At 33.9% G+C, this 19,778-nt stretch overlaps 1 protein-coding gene across 1 annotated transcript in view; it reads right to left on the bottom strand.

Annotated features, from left to right (window-relative positions):
• Positions 1-530: 530 nt before the first annotated feature.
• Positions 531-19,778, bottom strand: part of LOC117340028 (peroxidase-like protein) — a 35,959-nt gene continuing 16,711 nt past the window's right edge. The window contains exons 6-13 of the mRNA XM_033901777.1: positions 9,997-10,054; positions 9,507-9,613; positions 8,521-8,622; positions 7,607-7,699; positions 6,314-7,031; positions 5,678-5,847; positions 5,101-5,203; positions 531-876 (exon numbers count right to left, since the gene is read on the bottom strand). Of these exons, the coding sequence (XP_033757668.1) occupies positions 651-876; positions 5,101-5,203; positions 5,678-5,847; positions 6,314-7,031; positions 7,607-7,699; positions 8,521-8,622; positions 9,507-9,613; positions 9,997-10,054 (1,577 nt within the window). The 3' untranslated portion in view covers positions 531-650. The remainder of the gene's footprint in view (positions 877-5,100; positions 5,204-5,677; positions 5,848-6,313; positions 7,032-7,606; positions 7,700-8,520; positions 8,623-9,506; positions 9,614-9,996; positions 10,055-19,778) is intronic.

Genomic DNA, 19,778 nt, shown 5'->3' with positions numbered 1-19,778 from the left:
CCATCCTTCAGTGTCGCAATACACAAATTATATGAAGCAAAATCTTCAACCAAATGACATTTTGAATCATATAAACCATTCAATTGCAATTATTATATGATAGTCTACTTTTATCTAAATAATTCGTTGAATTGAAATAAAATCTTGTTTTTGCGAAATTATTGTTGTGAAATTATTATCGTATTTCAAACAGATTATATTATAAGAAAGACCCATACAAAACATTATGTTAAAATCGTGATCAAGGGATATAACTCTGTAAGAAGAAAATTCTCTCAAGCCTTATTTAATCTACAATTAGTAGGCCTACTACGATATGGTTTTGTTAAATTCGTGAACAATTTACTCTCTTTTATATTTCCCAATATAAAGAGTCTGTGAATCCATCCTTATTGATGACGTACGAATCCTTTCTGACCAGTGTTTCGATAATTACATTTGATTCATTCATTCATATTGGCAACAGAGAGCCATTTTATCATACAATTCAAACTTCGAGTAATGTACATAGGAAATATTAAACCACAAGCTTCAAGGTTTTATAATTATTTATTTTATATAGATTAGTCACTTCCCTCGGACACCGGTTTTTAAACGTATCCACAACCGAATGAAGTCCCCAACATCCAGTATTAGTCCGACAAACTGTTTTAATAAACGTCACTATTGAAATTAGCTTTAACAGTTCCATACATAGCGGGAAAGGCCATGCTCCTTGGTAAGTAAGAGAAAATCCAGAAAGGCATTTTATTATACGGTGCGATAATGTATGGATTGAAAGCCATTACGCGGTATGGTTTATTGGTTTTTCGGCCGTCCTCGATCCAATGGCGCAAGTCAATATCTGGTAAGTACTCGCATCCGACAAGTGGATTCCTGCAATAAAATAATTAAAATTATAAATATATTCCATGCCTAACAAATTTCTAGAAACGAATACAGATATTTATTACATAACCGATTTGTTAAATTGACAAAATAAAGTGAATCGATTTGAATAACATTCAAATTAATATCAATGTAAATATCGGGATTTTGAGCTTCAATTCGAAAAATTTCATGTTGACTCACAACCAGTATAGATGTCATGAATCTGGATATTTATAAAGTATGTTCATGATTTAGGAGGGTGTGACGTCCCTCGTCTATCTGGGTCGATCCCGGATACATTAATCACGTTTGTAAAATCAGTAATAATTGTTTGATATTCACTACAGATGTGGTTAACTTTATATCGTACAGCTTGGAGAATCAGTACGTAGCCAATCTATATATGAGTACTTTGACACATGTTTTAGGTACAGTTATTATAGCTGATAATATATATATATATAGTGTAGTCAATTAACATGGCGGTCACACATAGACTACATACCATGAGGATCGATCCAACCACGGAATGTGTAGGTGCCAAGAGGCAACAATTAGACGACATACTGTCAACATTGGCCATGTATCTCTAGATATTGGTCAAATCAACCCCATACATTAAAGTCATGAAATATTGGCCAACCACCAATAACAATATATATATGTAGATTGTCAAAGAGACTGTATACTATACAAAATTTAAGGTCACAAATCATCGCCTAAATACACATTATAATCACCATTATTGGTCAAACCAATTCCATACTGCTAGTGAAAATGATTGGACAGAGAGGCCACAACAGAAAATACTACATTTTAATGAAACCGCAATTTCAGCTGTATTCGATAAAACCAGGGTAAAGTGTGAACAAAAAAAAATGATTGTGTAGAGACCATTGAAAGAGAAAAGGGAGAATAAACAAGAAATATCTTTAAAAAAGATAAACGGCATAGTTTTAATGCTGGTGGTTATAATGTAAAACGGCTGGTGAAATAAATTAACGATATAATGCGTTTCAGCACGGATAACAGAATTATATCAGTTTGAATCATTTTTTAATCAGGAATTTCATTTTATCAGTGTATCATTTGAAAAGATTCATCCACTTATTCAGCTTGCATTCAATCTTAACTTTGTTCCGTTTCTTACTGCATATCAGCAATTTGCATTTACCGCTACATTGACCAATCAAATAATTCATCTTGACCAGTAACGCCACCTGTCGTTTCATATACGGGGCAAAAAGAAAATTATACGGCTATGCCGAAACACCCGGTTTAACCAACGGAAATTCCTTCACGTCTTCGGTTTAATCGACGACACTAACCATACAAATCGAAGTCACATCTAGGGTCACATTCTCAAAAGGATCACGTAGGTTATAGCAACAGAACCACTAGGCATATCAACAAGTTCTAACTGTATATTGTAATAACATATACAGACTGTATATTGTAATAACATAAAGAGACTGTATACTGTAATAACATGTAGATACTGTATACTGTAATAACATATAGAGACTGTACACTGTAATAACATATAGACTGTATACTGTAATAACACAAAGAGACTGTATACTGTAATAACATATAACACTGTATACTGTAATAACATATAGAGACTGTATACTGTAATAACATATAGAGACTGTATACTGTAATAACATATAGAGACTGTATACTGTAATAACATATAGAGACTGTATACTGTTATAACATATAGAGACGGTATACTGTAATAACATATAGATACTGTATACTGTTATAACATATAGAGACTGTATACTGTAATAACATATAGAGACTGTATACTGTAATAACACAAAGAGACTGTATACTGTAATAACATATAGATACTGTACACTGTAATAACATATAGAGACTGTATACTGTAATAACATATAGAGACTGTATACTGTAATAACATATAGAGACTGTATACTGTAATAACATATAGAGACTGTATACTGTAATAACATATAGAGACTGTATACTGTAATAACATATAGAGACTGTATACTGTAATAACATATAGAGACTGTATACTGTAATAACACAAAGAGACTGTATACTGTAATAACATATAGAGACTGTATACTGTAATAACATATAGAGACTGTATACTGTAATAACATATAGAGACTGTATACTGTAATAACATATAGAGACTGTATACTGTAATAACATATAGGGAAGTAAAACATTTGACAGATGTTAAATTATAGAAGCGAAGAGCATAATCTTCATTTTTATTGGATAATTCTCACACGAAATTCGTGCGTATATAAAGAACTGATTTCACTATACAGTAATGATTCAAATGCGGCATACAAAATAAGGACAAATCTCAGGGTAACGTAAAACCTCGAGGACCTGAAGTCCGCTAGCAGGGTAACGTAAAACCTCGAGGACCTGAAGTCCGCTAGCAGGGTAACATAAAACCTGGGGGACCTGAAGTCCGCTAGCAGGGTAACGTCAAACCTCAAGTACCTGAAGCTCGCTATCAGGGTAACGTCGAACTTCGAGGACCTGAAATTATCCGGTAGAGGAACGCCCAACATCGAGGACCAGAAGTGAGCAAGGTAACGTCAAACCTCCCGGAACGGAAGTCCGTTAAGCGGGTAGAGGCAAATATTGAGGACCTGAAGGCGGCTAGCAGAAAAACGCCAAACCTGGAAGACTGGAAGTCTGTAAGTAAGGTAACGTCAAACCTCGAGGAACGGAAGTCCGTTAAGAGGGTAGAGGCAAATATCGAGGACTTGAAGTCGGCTGGCAGGGTAACCCAAACATCGAGGACCGGAAGTCCGCTAGTAAGCTAACGTCAAACCTCGAGGACCGGAAGTCCGCTAGCAGGGTAACGCCAAACTTGGAGGACCGGAAGTCCGCTAGCAAGCTAACGTCAAACCTCGAGGACCGGAAGTCCGCTAGCAAGATAACGTCAAACCTCGAGGACCGAAAGTCCGCTAGCAAGGTAACGCAAAACCTCGAGAAACGAAAGTCCCTTAACAGGGTACAGGCAAATATCGAGGATCTGAAGTTTGCGGACAGGGTAACAGGAACAATGAGGAAATAAACTCCGCTAGTCGGGTAACGTCAAACCTCGAGGGCCGGAAATCCGTTAGTGAAATAACGTCAAACCTCGAGGGCCGGAAGTCCGTTAGTGAGATAACGTCAAACCTCGAGGACCGGAAGTCCGTTAGTGAGATAACGTCAAACCTCGAGGACCGGAAGTCCGTTAGTGAGATAACGTCAAAACTCGAGGAACGGAAGCCCATTAACATGGTAAAGGCACATATCGAGGACCTGAAGTTTGCTGACAGGGTAACAGGAAACCTCGAAGACCAGGGGTCCGCTAGCAGCGCTTAGCATCAAGCAAATATACACAGATGTATTCTGGAATAGTGTATGCGTTTTCTGTTGCATCTAAGACATAAGTCACATTCCCAAAATGAGAAACGAAAATAAAGGTCAGTCAAGAGGGGAGTACATTTTGTACACATGGGTCTGTTGGAATATCTGGTAACGGAATTCAACAAAGATGTTATCGACCAAAATTTCAATTATTCTCACGGTTCCATCAACGTTGTATTCCCTTTATAGCACTAGTCGTGTCCCTTTATGGCACTAGTCGTGTTCCTTTATGGCACTAGTCGTGTCCCTTTATGGCACTAGTCGTGTCCCTTTATGGCACTAGTTGTGTCCCTTTATAGCACTAGTCGTGTCCCTTTATGGCACTAGTTGTGTCCCTTTATGGCACTAGTCGTGTTCCTTTATGGCACTAGTCGTGTCCCTTTATGGCACTAGTCGTGTCCCTTTATGACACTAGTCGTGTCCCTTTATGGCACTAGTCGTGTCCCTTTATGGCACTAGTCGTGTCCCTTTATGGCACTAGTCGTGTTCCTTTATGGCACTAGTCGTGTCCCTTTATGGCACTAGTCGTGTCCCTTTATGGCACTAGTTGTGTCCCTTTATGACACTAGTCGTGTCCCTTTATGGCACTAGTTGTGTCCCTTTATGGCACTAGTCGTGTCCCTTTATGACACTACTCGTGTCCCTTTATGGCACTAGTCGTGTCCCTTTATGGCACTAGTCGTGTCTGTAACCAGTATATTAACATACTTATAACGCTGTCGCCTTTCTTGGAAAAGAAAGATACAAATACCATACTTAACAATGCATTATTAGTATTTAAAGGCTTTATAAATTTGCATGTTAAAGCATACTTACTTGAAGGATGGTACTAAGAAAGCATTCGGCTGGATTTGTCGTAGTCCAAGGTTAGTACACAATAGTTTGGACAAAGTGATTCCTTTTATTTCATTTATCTGACCTGAAACAAAAATGAATAAAAACGCATTGTATACAATGTAAGTCGATCATTTCTTTATACATGGCTAAACCAAAGGGGCTTGATATATTTCTATAAATATGCCAAGCTCCTTTGTGTTACATCCTTTGATAAGCATTTCGATAAGATGGTTGTTAGTTCAAGAAGATATAGGTATTGATAATGGTAATGCTATTCACATTATCAACAAACAATGTAATAACGTAGATTAACATTGTGTATTCACTTCCATTGTTGGACGCTCACGGGAAGCGAATATGGGGAATACACTTTTCATTTTGGTTAATTTAAACAATGGGAGTAGCAATTAGTATATAGTTATCACTATTAATATATTCAGTACCTAATTGCCTATATAATCGTTATTTGACTAAATATTACTCCACCCACATAAGTATATATCACTTACTGCTCTATTGACAATTGCATTGCTATCATTTTATATTTTCTCCCTACCTTTGGTGAATCCGATTGCAGGGAAATCATTTTCGTACCAAAATCTGTCACCCACTTTGAATGCCTCGAACTGTTTAGCAAGGATGCAGGCAAAGGTAGGTCCTGTCTGCGCGCCTTTCAACCTTATCTCTGCTAATCCTCCCGTGTACAGATCGATATCATCAGGATGACTACAATGCGAATGGATTCATTATCATAACGATTTTGTCAACTCCGTCAGTCACATGCCCAATTTGTATTGTCTGAGGAAGTCTAAAGTTAACTGTTAGCAATATCTTTGGATCGGTATCTAAGGAAATTTATTGCATTTGTGATAAAACGATCATGAGAGAAAAATAGAATCGGGACAGCGGCTATCACTCAACAAACAGGCTGGGTTCTAAAGGTGCAATGCCGACAGTGGCCTCTTAGCAAACAGTTTATCTGTCATCCGTATCAAAGGAACGCCATAAGAAATGAAATAGTTGATCATAACATATTATATGAAGACCTACATGTACACAAATATTTAATCCTAGAAGAACATTACACTAAGCATCAGATTCCGAGCATTTCTTTGGTCGTTCGTGTATATTTTACAAACACACAACTGCTATACAATCCAACATGCTGTACAAGACAAAGCTGATGACCTACTTGTATACTTTGGACAGAAGCATTGCTGATTCTGGATCGTGGTCAACAAGTCCCCCGGGCCCAACACCAAAGTGGAAAGCAGGTTTAAATCCGCACCATTTTCTCCATGCGTTGTAGGGAGCTATGCCATGATCCCGACCTCTCTGAATATTCAGAGCGGCCAAATCAAAACTGTTTCCTTCTTTATCCAAAAACAACTTATTTCTCACTCCATCCTGTATAAATCTATCTTGATTGGCTTGTTTGTTGTTGAGTTGCCAGTGGACGACTCTTCCACACCCACGGCCATTGTCATCAAAGAGCATAGCTGGTCTGTTGAAGGTGAATTCTACCGGTACTGTTTTTGTCAGTTGAGTATGTGGATCTCTCATACCAAAGAAGTTTGGAATCTGAGAATGTCCGAAACGAAAAGCTGCAACGCCAAATACGTTAGAAGCGGTAGGATTGACCTTCGGGTTGTATACCGTATGGTGTCCTTTCGGCGTAGATTGCAATCCGTGAGTCCTCATATACTCTTCACCAAGAATAGGCGGTAAATATTCATTATAGTTAATGTGTTGTATAATGGCTGCTACCAATTTTCTTGCTTCTTGGAATATTTTCTCATCCGCCCAGAAAGGATTTAGATATTGAAGTTTTTTACATATCCTGTTGTGTTCTTGGACGAAGAGTGTGTGGAGAACAGCGAGAGTTGGAACCACAGAATTTCTGTCATCACCTGTAATACGTAAATATACGATAATTTGATAAAGATATTAAATTTTGGTATTGATCACGGAGTGTACAACAGCGTTCATATGACATCAAATACACTCTAACACATGCGGAAATCACATCTATTTAAAAGTTGAAAATAAAGAAAAATAGAAAATCCATACCATGAAACTGTATCTTTTTTTTTAATAAATTGGGTAACTGCAAATTGTTTATTAAACTTGAACTTCTCACTTATAATCTAAAGGAATATATAAGAGATATAGATAGTATATAATACATTTTATACATCCGATAATGGCATTTGGTTTTCAGTTATACATCGGTTCAATCGTAATGTATGGTTCGATAATTGGATAACATTATAATGTAATATTTTCAAAAAGCAAAACGCTTTCACGACAATGATGTTTCGGTGTAACTGCAATCTATATTAAATAAAACAGCTATATATTAATGTAATTGCTATAATTTTAATGTGATCTGGTTTTTTTTTACGTGTTTGATAAAGTCGTCACTGATTTAGAGAGTGCGATCGACTCTCAAATGTATGCCCTGAATTAAGAAGGTTATATTTACCCGCGTCGAAGCAGTACTCCCCAGGATTAGAAAGCATACATTTGGAACTATCCGCGGGAGGCAGCAAACCGTTATCACTCATCTTCATTAAACCTAATATCAACAGTAGCAACACACACAATGACTATATACATAGGATATCATCAATCAGTATACATTTTTAATTTAAAAAAAAAAAACCCGTAAAAGATTCTATTTTAGTTAGACCTTTTCTTCATACCAATTCAACATATTCTACAAAAGTGATCAAAATACTCAACTATTTAACCCCAGATAGAAAATCGGCACAACCTGGACGTTGCCGCCTGATAAATTGGAAAAATACACACTAAGAATGAAACACAAACCGTGCGCAGTTCCTTTTATTTCTATTCTATGGAGCAGTAAGTATATTTCGCAATAATTTAATGTCAATATATCAACTTCTAAAAAGTTAAACATGCATTAACTATAACTGTTACCAGAATGGCTCGCTAATACCGCGGCTCCCAAAATCCACACAATTTCCACTCTGTCTAGAACACATCTTTAATAATACATGTACATATAGGGGAACAACAAGCAAGGTTATACAACTTATGTGTACAGTTTTACCGAGTACATAGGTTACGAAAAGTTTGTCTGTTGAGGATGGTACAAACTAATCGGTATTGGTTTCCATGAGGCCTGTTTGTCTGGGTCTATGTTTCCTTCCCGTCCGTCTGTCCGTCAGTCCACTCAGTTCTCTGCACCTTGGTGACAGTTGGTATGTAACTTCAGTTTGAGAAGCTACAAATCAAGTTCGAGTTTCAGGGTTTACGGGTCAAGGTCAATGTTACTATTTTTAGCGGGGCCGGTAAGGGACATGGAATAATTTAGGAATACCCAGCATGCTTATTATGTCTGTTGACAACCACCAAACCCCGTGTCATTACCTCCGTAGCCTGTGCGCAGTCTGTTTTGTTTTTCCTGTGTGGATCCGTACAGTAAAGAACCGTCAATGAAGGATGAGTGTTGGTTGACAGGGTTACGTACACCTATGATGATTAAACTATTACATTAGATTCAACATTTATATCAAATATATTTAGAAATTGATTATGTTATACATATTAAATGGACAGTCTAGTAATTAAACTATTATAACCCCTGTTAGAGTCTGAATTCAGTTGAACACTGCTGTGAATGAACATGTATTTTCACTTGAATAAAATTCAACTTGCCATCACTTCATATTATTTTAATTTTCCTCTATGTACATTTCAATGTATCATTCATGCAGTATTTCCCTATTTCTTTTATGATTACAGGTACATGTATGATGTAGTGAAATTTTTACTCTAAAAAAACACAGCTTGGTAGATATGACTTTTGCAAAATTTTGCATACGGACATTTGGTCTATCTACCAAATTGTTTACTGAATAACTGTGCTACTATTACATACATAATTATGTTGATATGTGCTAATTTAATCTGTCATACCTTATAAATACAAATGTATGTTTTGTTTGTATGTGTGTCTGTATGTGTATCTGTATGTGTATGTCCAAAATTAATTAGATATATGTATAAGAGTTATCTCCCTCTCAATATGTGTAAATTTACTGTTTGTTAATTGTAAGTATATATAATTCCATTTCAATTATCCGAATTAAATTTTCCACTTTTTCACTATTTGTCCACCTATAATATGGAGAGAATTTATTTAGGCCCTGCCTGTTATTCAATCCAATTGACCTTGTAAATAACACCTGTACATATATGTCAATAAAATTTGTTGAAATGAACATTTAAACATTCATCAGCGCAATAAGACGTTATTAAATGGTAAATGCAGGCGATATCATCAAATAAATGCATCAGAATACTGGAATATTGATGTTATATTATAACGGATAGAAAACTTAAATAAGTCTTACCCATATCACAGAATTGCGTGGGTGCAATCGAAGATCTTACAAAGTTCATACATTTGGATCTGAATCGAGGGTCATGCAATGGGACCTTTATTGGAAAGCAGGAACCCCTGTTTGTAAATCAAGTATGATAAATGACGTCCATTCTGTTACTATAAGTAATAAGGAACTGCAGGATAGAATAATTTGTCAAGTTCTTTATAAAACACTTTAAATCAATGTATAGGCTTCGATCGGTACATGTCTTTTCGTGATGCACGTGCTCTGATGTAGGTAGGAAGTGGGTCTGAAAATAGCAAATCTGAACGTGTTTCGTGAACTAAAACTAAAATATTATGATGTACATACCAAACATACACAGCAATTCGATTCATTGTGTTATCATTTAATTTGGAGTCAAAGCGAGGTCATTTAAATGGGGAAAACAGTTTAAGAATGAGAGTATACAATGTAGCTGGATATTTTGATGGTATTTATTGAGTGTTATAGTTACCTTTGGTCGGCTGCAGATTCCCCAAGGGAACAACACATGATGTCCGAATTGTTAAAACCTGTGTCGAAAGTAAAAAAAACATTGTCGTTAATGAGATCAAAGAGATCACGTACAGGTACACACTACCAACGAGATAACGTACAGGGACAAACTACCAACGAGATAACGTACAGGGACAAACTACCAACGAGATAACGTACAGGGACAAACTACCAACGAGATAACGTACAGGGACAAACTACCAACGAGATAACGTACAGGGACAAACTACCAACGAGATAACGTACAGGGACAAACTACCAACGAGATAACGTACAGGGACAAACTACCAACGAGATAACGTACAGGGACAAACTACCAACGAGATAACGTACAGGGACAAACTACCAACACAGCTTTACCTCACAAACACAACTATACCTCACAAACACAGCTATACCTCACAAACACAGCTTTACCTCACAAACACAACTATACCTCACAAACACAACTATACCTCACAAACACAGCTTTACCTCACAAACACAGCTTTACCTCACAAACACAACTTTACCTCATAAAACACAGCTATACCTCACAAACACAACTATACCTCACAAACACAGCTTTACCTCACAAACACAGCTTTACCTCACAAACACAACTTTACCTCATAAAACACAGCTATACCTCACAAACACAGCTTTACCTCACAAACACAACTTTACCTCATAAAACACAACTATACCTCACAAACACAACTATACCTCACAAACACAGCTTTACCTCACAAACACAGCTTTACCTCACAAACACAACTATACCTCACAAACACAGCTTTACCTCACAAACACAGCTTTACCTCACAAACACAGCTTTACCTCATAAAACACAGCTTTATCTCACAAACACAGCTTTACCTCACAAACACAACTATACCTCACAAACACAGCTTTACCTCACAAACACAACTTTACCTCACAAACACAGCTTTATCTCACAAATACAGCTTTATCTCATAAATACAGCTATACCTCACAAATACAGCTATACCTCACAAATACAGCTATACCTCACAAATACAGCTATACCTCACAAATACAAAAGTACAAATAAGGGATTATAAATTACACAATAAGGGATGTATAAAGTACACAATAAGGGATTATAAAGTACACCATAAGTGATTATAAGTACAGTTGTACACAATAAGGGATGTATAAAGTACACAATAATGCCTTATTGTATACTTTATAATCCCTTATTGTGTATTTTATACGTCCCTTATTGTATACTTTATACATCCCTTATTGTGTACTTCATACATCCCTTATTGTATACTTTATAAATCCCTTATTGTGTACTATACATCCCTTATTGTGTACTTTATACATCCCTTATTGTGTACTTTATACATCCCTTATTGTGTACTGTATACATCCCTTATTGTGTATTGTATACATCCCTTATTGTGTACTTTATACACCCCTTATTTTGTACTTTATAATCCCTTATTGCGTACATTATACATCCCTTATTGTGTACTTTATACATCCCTTATTGTGTACTTTATACATCCCTTATTGTGTACTTTATACATCTCTTATAGTGTATTTTATACATCCCTTATTGTGTACTTTATACATCCCTTATTGTGTACATTATAATCCCTTATGGTGTACTGTATACATCGCTTATGGTGTACTGTATAATTCCTTATTGTGCACGTTATACATCCCTTATTGCGTACTTTGTATACTGTATAATCCCATATTGTATACTTTATACATCCCTTATTGTGTACTATACATCCCTTATTGTGTACTTTATAATCCCTTATTGTGTACAACTGTACTTATAATCACTTATGGTGTACTTTATAATCCCTTATTGTGTACTATACATCCCTTATTGTGTACTTTATAATCCCTTATTGTGTACTATACATCCCTTATTGTGTACTTTATAATCCCTTATTGTGTACAACTGTACCTATAATCACTTATGGTGTACTTTATAATCCCTGATTGTGTACTATACATCCCTTATTGTGTACTTTATAATTCCTTATTGTGTACAACTGTACCTATAATCACTTATGGTGTACTTTATAATCCCATATTGTATACTTTATACATCCCTTATTGTGTACTATACATCCCTTATTGTGTACTTTATAATCCCTTATTGTGTACAACTGTACCTATAGTCACTTATGGTGTACTTTATAATCCCATATTGTATACTTTATACATCCCTTATTGTGTACTGTATACATCCCTTATTGTGTACTGTATAATCCCTTATTGTGTACAACTGTACCTATAGTCACTTATGGTGTACTTTATAATCCCATATTGTATACTTTATACATCCCTTATGGTGTACTTTATACATCCATTATTGTGTACTGTATAATCCCTTATTGTATACTTTATACATCCCTTATTGTGTACTATACATCCCTTATTATGTACTTTATAATCCCTTATTTTGTACTTTATACATCCTTTATTGTGTACTGTATAATCCCTTATTGTGTACTTTATAATCCCTTATTGTGTACTATACATCCCTTATTGTGTACTTTTTACATCCCTTATTGTGTACTGTATACATCCCTTATTGTATACTTTGTACATCCCTTATTGTGTACTTTATACATCCCTTATTGTGAACTATATACATCCCTTATTGTGTACTTTATAATCCCTTATTGTGTACTTTATAATCCCTTATTGTGTACTTTATACATCCCTTATGGTGTACTATATACATCCCTTATTGTGAACTATATACATCCCTTATTGTGTACTTTATACATCCCTTATTGTGTACTTTAAACATCCCTTATTGTGTACTTTATAATCCCTTATTGTGTACTTTATAATCCCTTATTGTGTACTTTATAATCCCTTATTGCGTACTTTGTATACATTATACATCTCTTATTGTGTACTATATAATCCCTTATTGTGTACTATATAATCCCTTATTGTGTACTATATAATCCCTTATTGTGTACTTTATACATATCTTATTTTGTACTTTATACATCCTTTATTGTGTACTGTATACATCCCTTGTTGTGTACTTTATAATCCCTTATTGTGTATTTTATACATCCCTTATTGTGTACTGTATACATCCCTTATTGTGTACTTTATACATCCCTTATGGTGTACTTTATACATCCCTTATTGTGTACTGTATAATCCCTTATTGTGTACTTTATAATCCCTTATTGTGTACTATACATCCCTTATTGTGTACTTTTTACATCCCTTATTGTGTACTGTATACATCCCTTATTGTGTACATTATAATCCCTTATGGTGTACTGTATACATCGCTTATGGTGTACTGTATAATTCCTTATTGTGCACGTTATACATCCCTTATTGCGTACTTTGTATACTGTATAATCCCATATTGTATACTTTATACATCCCTTATTGTGTACTATACATCCCTTATTGTGTACTTTATAATTCCTTATTGTGTACAACTGTACCTATAATCACTTATGGTGTACTTTATAATCCCATATTGTATACTTTATACATCCCTTATTGTGTACTATACATCCCTTGTTGTGTACTTTATAATCCCTTATTGTGTATTTTATACATCCCTTATTGTGTACTGTATACATCCCTTATTGTGTACTTTATACATCCCTTATGGTGTACTTTATACATCCCTTATTGTGTACTGTATAATCCCTTATTGTGTACTTTATACATCCCTTATTGTGTACTATACATCCCTTATTATGTACTTTATAATCCCTTATTTTGTACTTTATACATCCTTTATTGTGTACTGTATAATCCCTTATTGTGTACTTTATAATCCCTTATTGTGTACTATACATCCCTTATTGTGTACTTTTTACATCCCTTATTGTGTACTGTATACATCCCTTATTGTGTACTTTATAATCCCTTATTGTGTACTGTATACATCCCTTATTGTGTACTGTATACATCCCTTATTGTGTACTGTATACATCCCTTATTGTGTACTGTAAACACCCCTTATTGTGTACTGTATACATCCCTTTTTTGTACTTTGTACATCCCTTATTGTGTACTTTATACATCCCTTATGGTGTACTGTATACATCCCTTATTGTGAACTATATACCTTCCTTATTGTGTACTTTATACATCCCTTATTGTGTACTTTTTACATCCCTTATTGTGTACTGTATACAGCCCTTATTGTGTACTTTATAATCCCTTATTGTGTACTGTATACATCCCTTATTGTGTACTTTGTACATCCCTTATTGTGTACTTTATACATCCCTTATGGTGTACTGTATACATCCCTTATTGTGAACTATATACATCCCTTATTGTGTACTTTATACATCCCTTATTGTATACTTTATACATCCCTTATTTTGTACTGTATACATCCCTTATTGTGTACTTTAAACATCCCTTATTGTGTACTTTATAATCCCTTATTGTGTACTTTATAATCCCTTATTGTGTACATTATACATCCCTTATTGCGTACTTTGTATACTTTATACATCTCTTATTGTGTACTATATAATCCCTTATTGTGTACTTTATACATATCTTATTTTGTACTTTATACATCCTTTATTGTGTACTGTATACATCCCTTATTGTGTACTTTATAATCCCTTATTGTGTATTTTATACATCCCTTATTGTGTACTGTATACATCCCTTATTGTGTACTTTATACATCCCTTATTGTGTACTTTATACATCCCTTATTGTGTACTGTATACATCCCTTATTGCCTACTTTATACATCCCCTATTGTGTATTTTATAATCCCTTATTGTGTACTTTATAATCCCTTATTGTATACTTGATACATCCCGTATTGTGTACCTTATACATCCCTTATTGTGTACTTTATACATCCCCTATTGTATACTTTATACATCCCTTATTGTGTACTTTATAATCCCTTATTGTATACTTGATACATCCCGTATTGTGTACTTTATACATCCCTTATTGTGTACTTTATACATCGCTTATGGTGTACCGTATACATCCCTTATTATGTACTTTATAATCCCTTATTGTGTACTTTATAATCCCTTATTGTGTACTTTATACATCCCTTATTGTGTACTTTATACACCCCTTATTGTGTACTTTATACATCCCTTATTGTGTACTTTATACATCCCTTATTGTATACTTTATACATCCCGTATTGTGTACTTTATAATCCCTTATTGTGTACTTTATACATCCCTTATTGTGTACTTTATAATCCCATATTGTGTACTTTATACAATCCTTATTGTGTACTTTATACATCCCTTATTGCGTACTTTATACATCCCTTATTTTGTACTTTATACACCCCTTATTGTGTACTTTATACATCCCGTATTGTGTACTTTATACATCCCTTATTGTATACTTTATACATCCCGTATTGTGTACTTTATAATCCCTTATTGTGTACTTTATACATCCCCTATTGTGTACTTTATAATCCCTTATGGTGTACTATACACCCCTTATTGTATACTTTATACATATCCTATTTTGTACTTTATAATCCCATATTGTGTACTTGATACATCCCTTATTGTGTACTTTATAATCCCTTATTGTGTACTTTATAATCCCTTATTGTGTACATTATACATCCCTTATTGCGTACTTTGTATACTTTATACATCTCTTATTGTGTACTATATAATCCCTTATTGTGTACTTTATACATATCTTATTTTGTACTTTATACATCCTTTATTGTGTACTGTATACATCCCTTATTGTGTACTTTATAATCCCTTATTGTGTACTTTATACATCCCTTATTGTGTACTGTATACATCCCTTATTGTGTACTTTATACATCCCTTATTGTGTACTTTATACATCCCTTATTGTGTACTGTATACATCCCTTATTGCCTACTTTATACATCCCCTATTGTGTATTTTATAATCCCTTATTGTGTACTTTATAATCCCTTATTGTATACTTGATACATCCCGTATTGTGTACCTTATACATCCCTTATTGTGTACTTTATACATCCCCTATTGTATACTTTATACATCCCTTATTGTGTACTTTATAATCCCTTATTGTATACTTGATACATCCCGTATTGTGTACTTTATACATCCCTTATTGTGTACTTTATACATCGCTTATGGTGTACCGTATACATCCCTTATTATGTACTTTATACATCCCTTATTGTGTACTTTATAATCCCTTATTGTATACTTTATACATCCCTTATTGTGTACTTTATACACCCCTTATTGTGTACTTTATACATCCCTTATTGTGTACTTTATACATCCCTTATTGTATACTTTATACATCCCGTATTGTGTACTTTATAATCCCTTATTGTGTACTTTATGCATCCCTTATTGTGTACTTTATAATCCCATATTGTGTACTTTATACAATCCTTATTGTGTACTTTATACATCCCTTATTGCGTACTTTATACATCCCTTATTTTGTACTTTATACACCCCTTATTGTGTACTTTATACATCCCGTATTGTGTACTTTATACATCCCTTATTGTATACTTTATACATCCCGTATTGTGTACTTTATAATCCCTTATTGTGTACTTTATACATCCCCTATTGTGTACTTTATAATCCCTTATGGTGTACTATACACCCCTTATTGTATACTTTATACATATCCTATTTTGTACTTTATAATCCCATATTGTGTACTTGATACATCCCTTATTGTGTACTTTATAATCCCTTATTGTGTACTATACATCCCTTATTGTGTACTTTTTACATCCCTGATTGTGTACTGTATACACCCCTTATTGTGTACTTTATACATCCCTTTTGTGTAATGTATACATCCCTTATTGTGTACTGTATACATCCCTTAGTGTGTACTGTATACATCCCTTATTGTGAACTATATACATCCCTTATTGTGTACTTAATAATCCCTTATTGTGTACTTTATAATCCCTTATTGTGTACTTTATAATCCCTTATCGTGTACTTATAATCACTTATGGTGTACTTTATATATCGATGTATAAAATACACTATAAGGAATGCATAAAATACACAATAAGGGATGTATACAGTACACTATAAGGGATGTATGAAGTACACAATAAGGGGTGTATAAATTTTACAATAAGGGATGTATACAGTACACAATAAGGGATTGATTACGTATACAATAAGGGATGTATAAAATACACAATAAGGGATGTATAAAGTACACAATAAGGGATTATACAGTACACAATAAGAGATGTATAAAGTACACAATAAGGGATTATACAGTACACAATTAAGGATGTATAAAGTACACAATAAGGGGTGTATAGTACACAATAAGGGATGTATACAGTACACAATAAGGGATTATAAAGTACAAAATAAGGGATGTATACAGTACACAATAAGGGATGTATAAAGTACACAATAAGGGATGTATAAAATACACAATAAGGGATGTATAAAGTACACAATAAGGGATTATACAGTACACAATAAGAGATGTATAAAGTACACAATAAGGGATGTATAAAGTACACAATAAGGGATGTATACAGTACACAATAAGGGATGTATAAAGTACACAATAAGGGATGTATAAATTACACAATAAGGGATGTATGAAGTACACAATAAGGGATATATAATGTACACAATAAGGGATGTACACAGTACACAATAAGGGGTGTTTATAGTACACAATAAGGGATGTATAAAGTACACAATAAGGGATGTATACAGTACACAATAAGGGATGTATAGTACACAATAAGGGATTATAAAGTACACAATAAGGGATGTATACAGTACGCAATAAGGGATGTATACAGTACACAATAAGGGATTATAAAGTACACAATAAGGGATGTATACAGTACGCAATAAGGGATGTATAGTACACAATAAGGGATGTATAAAGTACACAATAAAGGATGTATAAAGTACACAATAAGGGATATATAATGTACACAATAAGGGATGTATAAAGTACACAATAAGGGATGTATAAAATACACTATAAGAGATGTATAAAGTACACAATAAGGGATGTATAGTACACAATAAGGGATGTATAAAGTACACAATAAGGGATTGATTAAGTATACAATAAGGGATGTATAAAATACACTATAAAGGATGTATACAGTACACAATAAGGGATTTATAAAGTTTACAATAAGGGATTTATAAAGTATACAATAAGGGATGTATAAAGTACACAATAAGGGATGTATAAAGTATACAATACGGGATATATAAAGTACACAATAAGGGATGTATACAGTACACAATAAGGGATTATAAAGTACAAGATAAGGGATGTATACAGTACACAATAAGGGATGTATAAAGTACACAATAAGGGATGTATACAGTACACAATAAGGGGTGTATAAAGTACACAATAAGGGATGTATACAGTACACAATAAGAGATGTATAAAGTACACAATAAGGGATGTATACAGTACACAATAACGGGTGTATACAGTACACAATAAGGGATGTATAAAGTACACAATAAGGGATGTATAAATTACACAATAAGGGATGTATAAAGTACACAATAAGGGATATATAATGTACACAATAAGGGATGTATACAGTACACAATAAGGGGTGTTTATAGTACACAATAAGCGATGTATAAAGTACACAATTAGGGATGTATACAGTACACAATAAGGGATGTATAGTACACAATAAGGGATTATAAAGTACACAATAAGGGATGTATAGTACACAATAAGGGATGTATAAAGTACACAATAAAGGATGTATAAAGTACACAATAAGGGATATATAATGTACACAATAAGGGATGTATACAATAAGGGGTGTATACAAAACACAATAAGAGATGTATACAGTACACAATAAGGGATGTATAAAGTACACAATAAGGGATGTATAAAGTACACAATAAGGGATGTATACAGTACACAATAAGGGATGTATAAAGTACACAATAAGGGATGTATAAAGTACACAATAAGGGATGTATAAAGTACACAATAAGGGATGTATAAAATACACTATAAGAAATGTATAAAGTACACAATAAGGGATGTATAGTACACAATAAGGGATGTATAAAGTACACAATAAGGGATTGGTTAAGTATACAATAAGGGATGTATAAAATACACTATAAGGGATGTATACAGTACACAATAAGTGATTTATAAAGTATACAATAACGGATTTATGAAGTATACAATAAGGGATGTATAAAGTACACAATAAGGGATGTATAAAGTATACAATACGGGATATATAAAGTACACAATAAGGGATGTATACAGTACACAATAAGGGATTATAAAGTACAAAATAAGGGATGTATACAGTACACAATATGGGATGTATAAAGTACACAATAAGGGATGTATACAGTACACAATAAGGGGTGTATAAAGTACACAATAAGGGATGTATACAGTACACAATAAGAGATGTATAAAGTACACAATAAGGGATGTATACAGTACACAATAAGGGATGTATAAAGTACACAATAAGGGATGTATACAGTACACAATAAGGGATGTATAAAGTACACAATAAAGGATGTATAGTACACAATAAGGGATGTATAAAGTACACAATAAGGGATATATAATGTACACAATAAGGGATGTATACAGTACACAATAAGGGATGTATAAAGTACACAATAAGGGATGTATAAAGTACACAATAAGGGATGTAAAAAGTACACAATAAGGGATTGATAAAGTATACAATAAGGGATTTATAATGTACACAATAAGGGA

The sequence above is a fragment of the Pecten maximus genome, chromosome 12, assembly GCF_902652985.1.
Source record: "Pecten maximus chromosome 12, xPecMax1.1, whole genome shotgun sequence".
Taxonomy (NCBI): domain Eukaryota; kingdom Metazoa; phylum Mollusca; class Bivalvia; order Pectinida; family Pectinidae; genus Pecten; species Pecten maximus.
The sequence above is the reverse complement of the archived record's forward strand: the minus strand, read 5'-3'. Positions and strand labels throughout refer to the sequence as shown.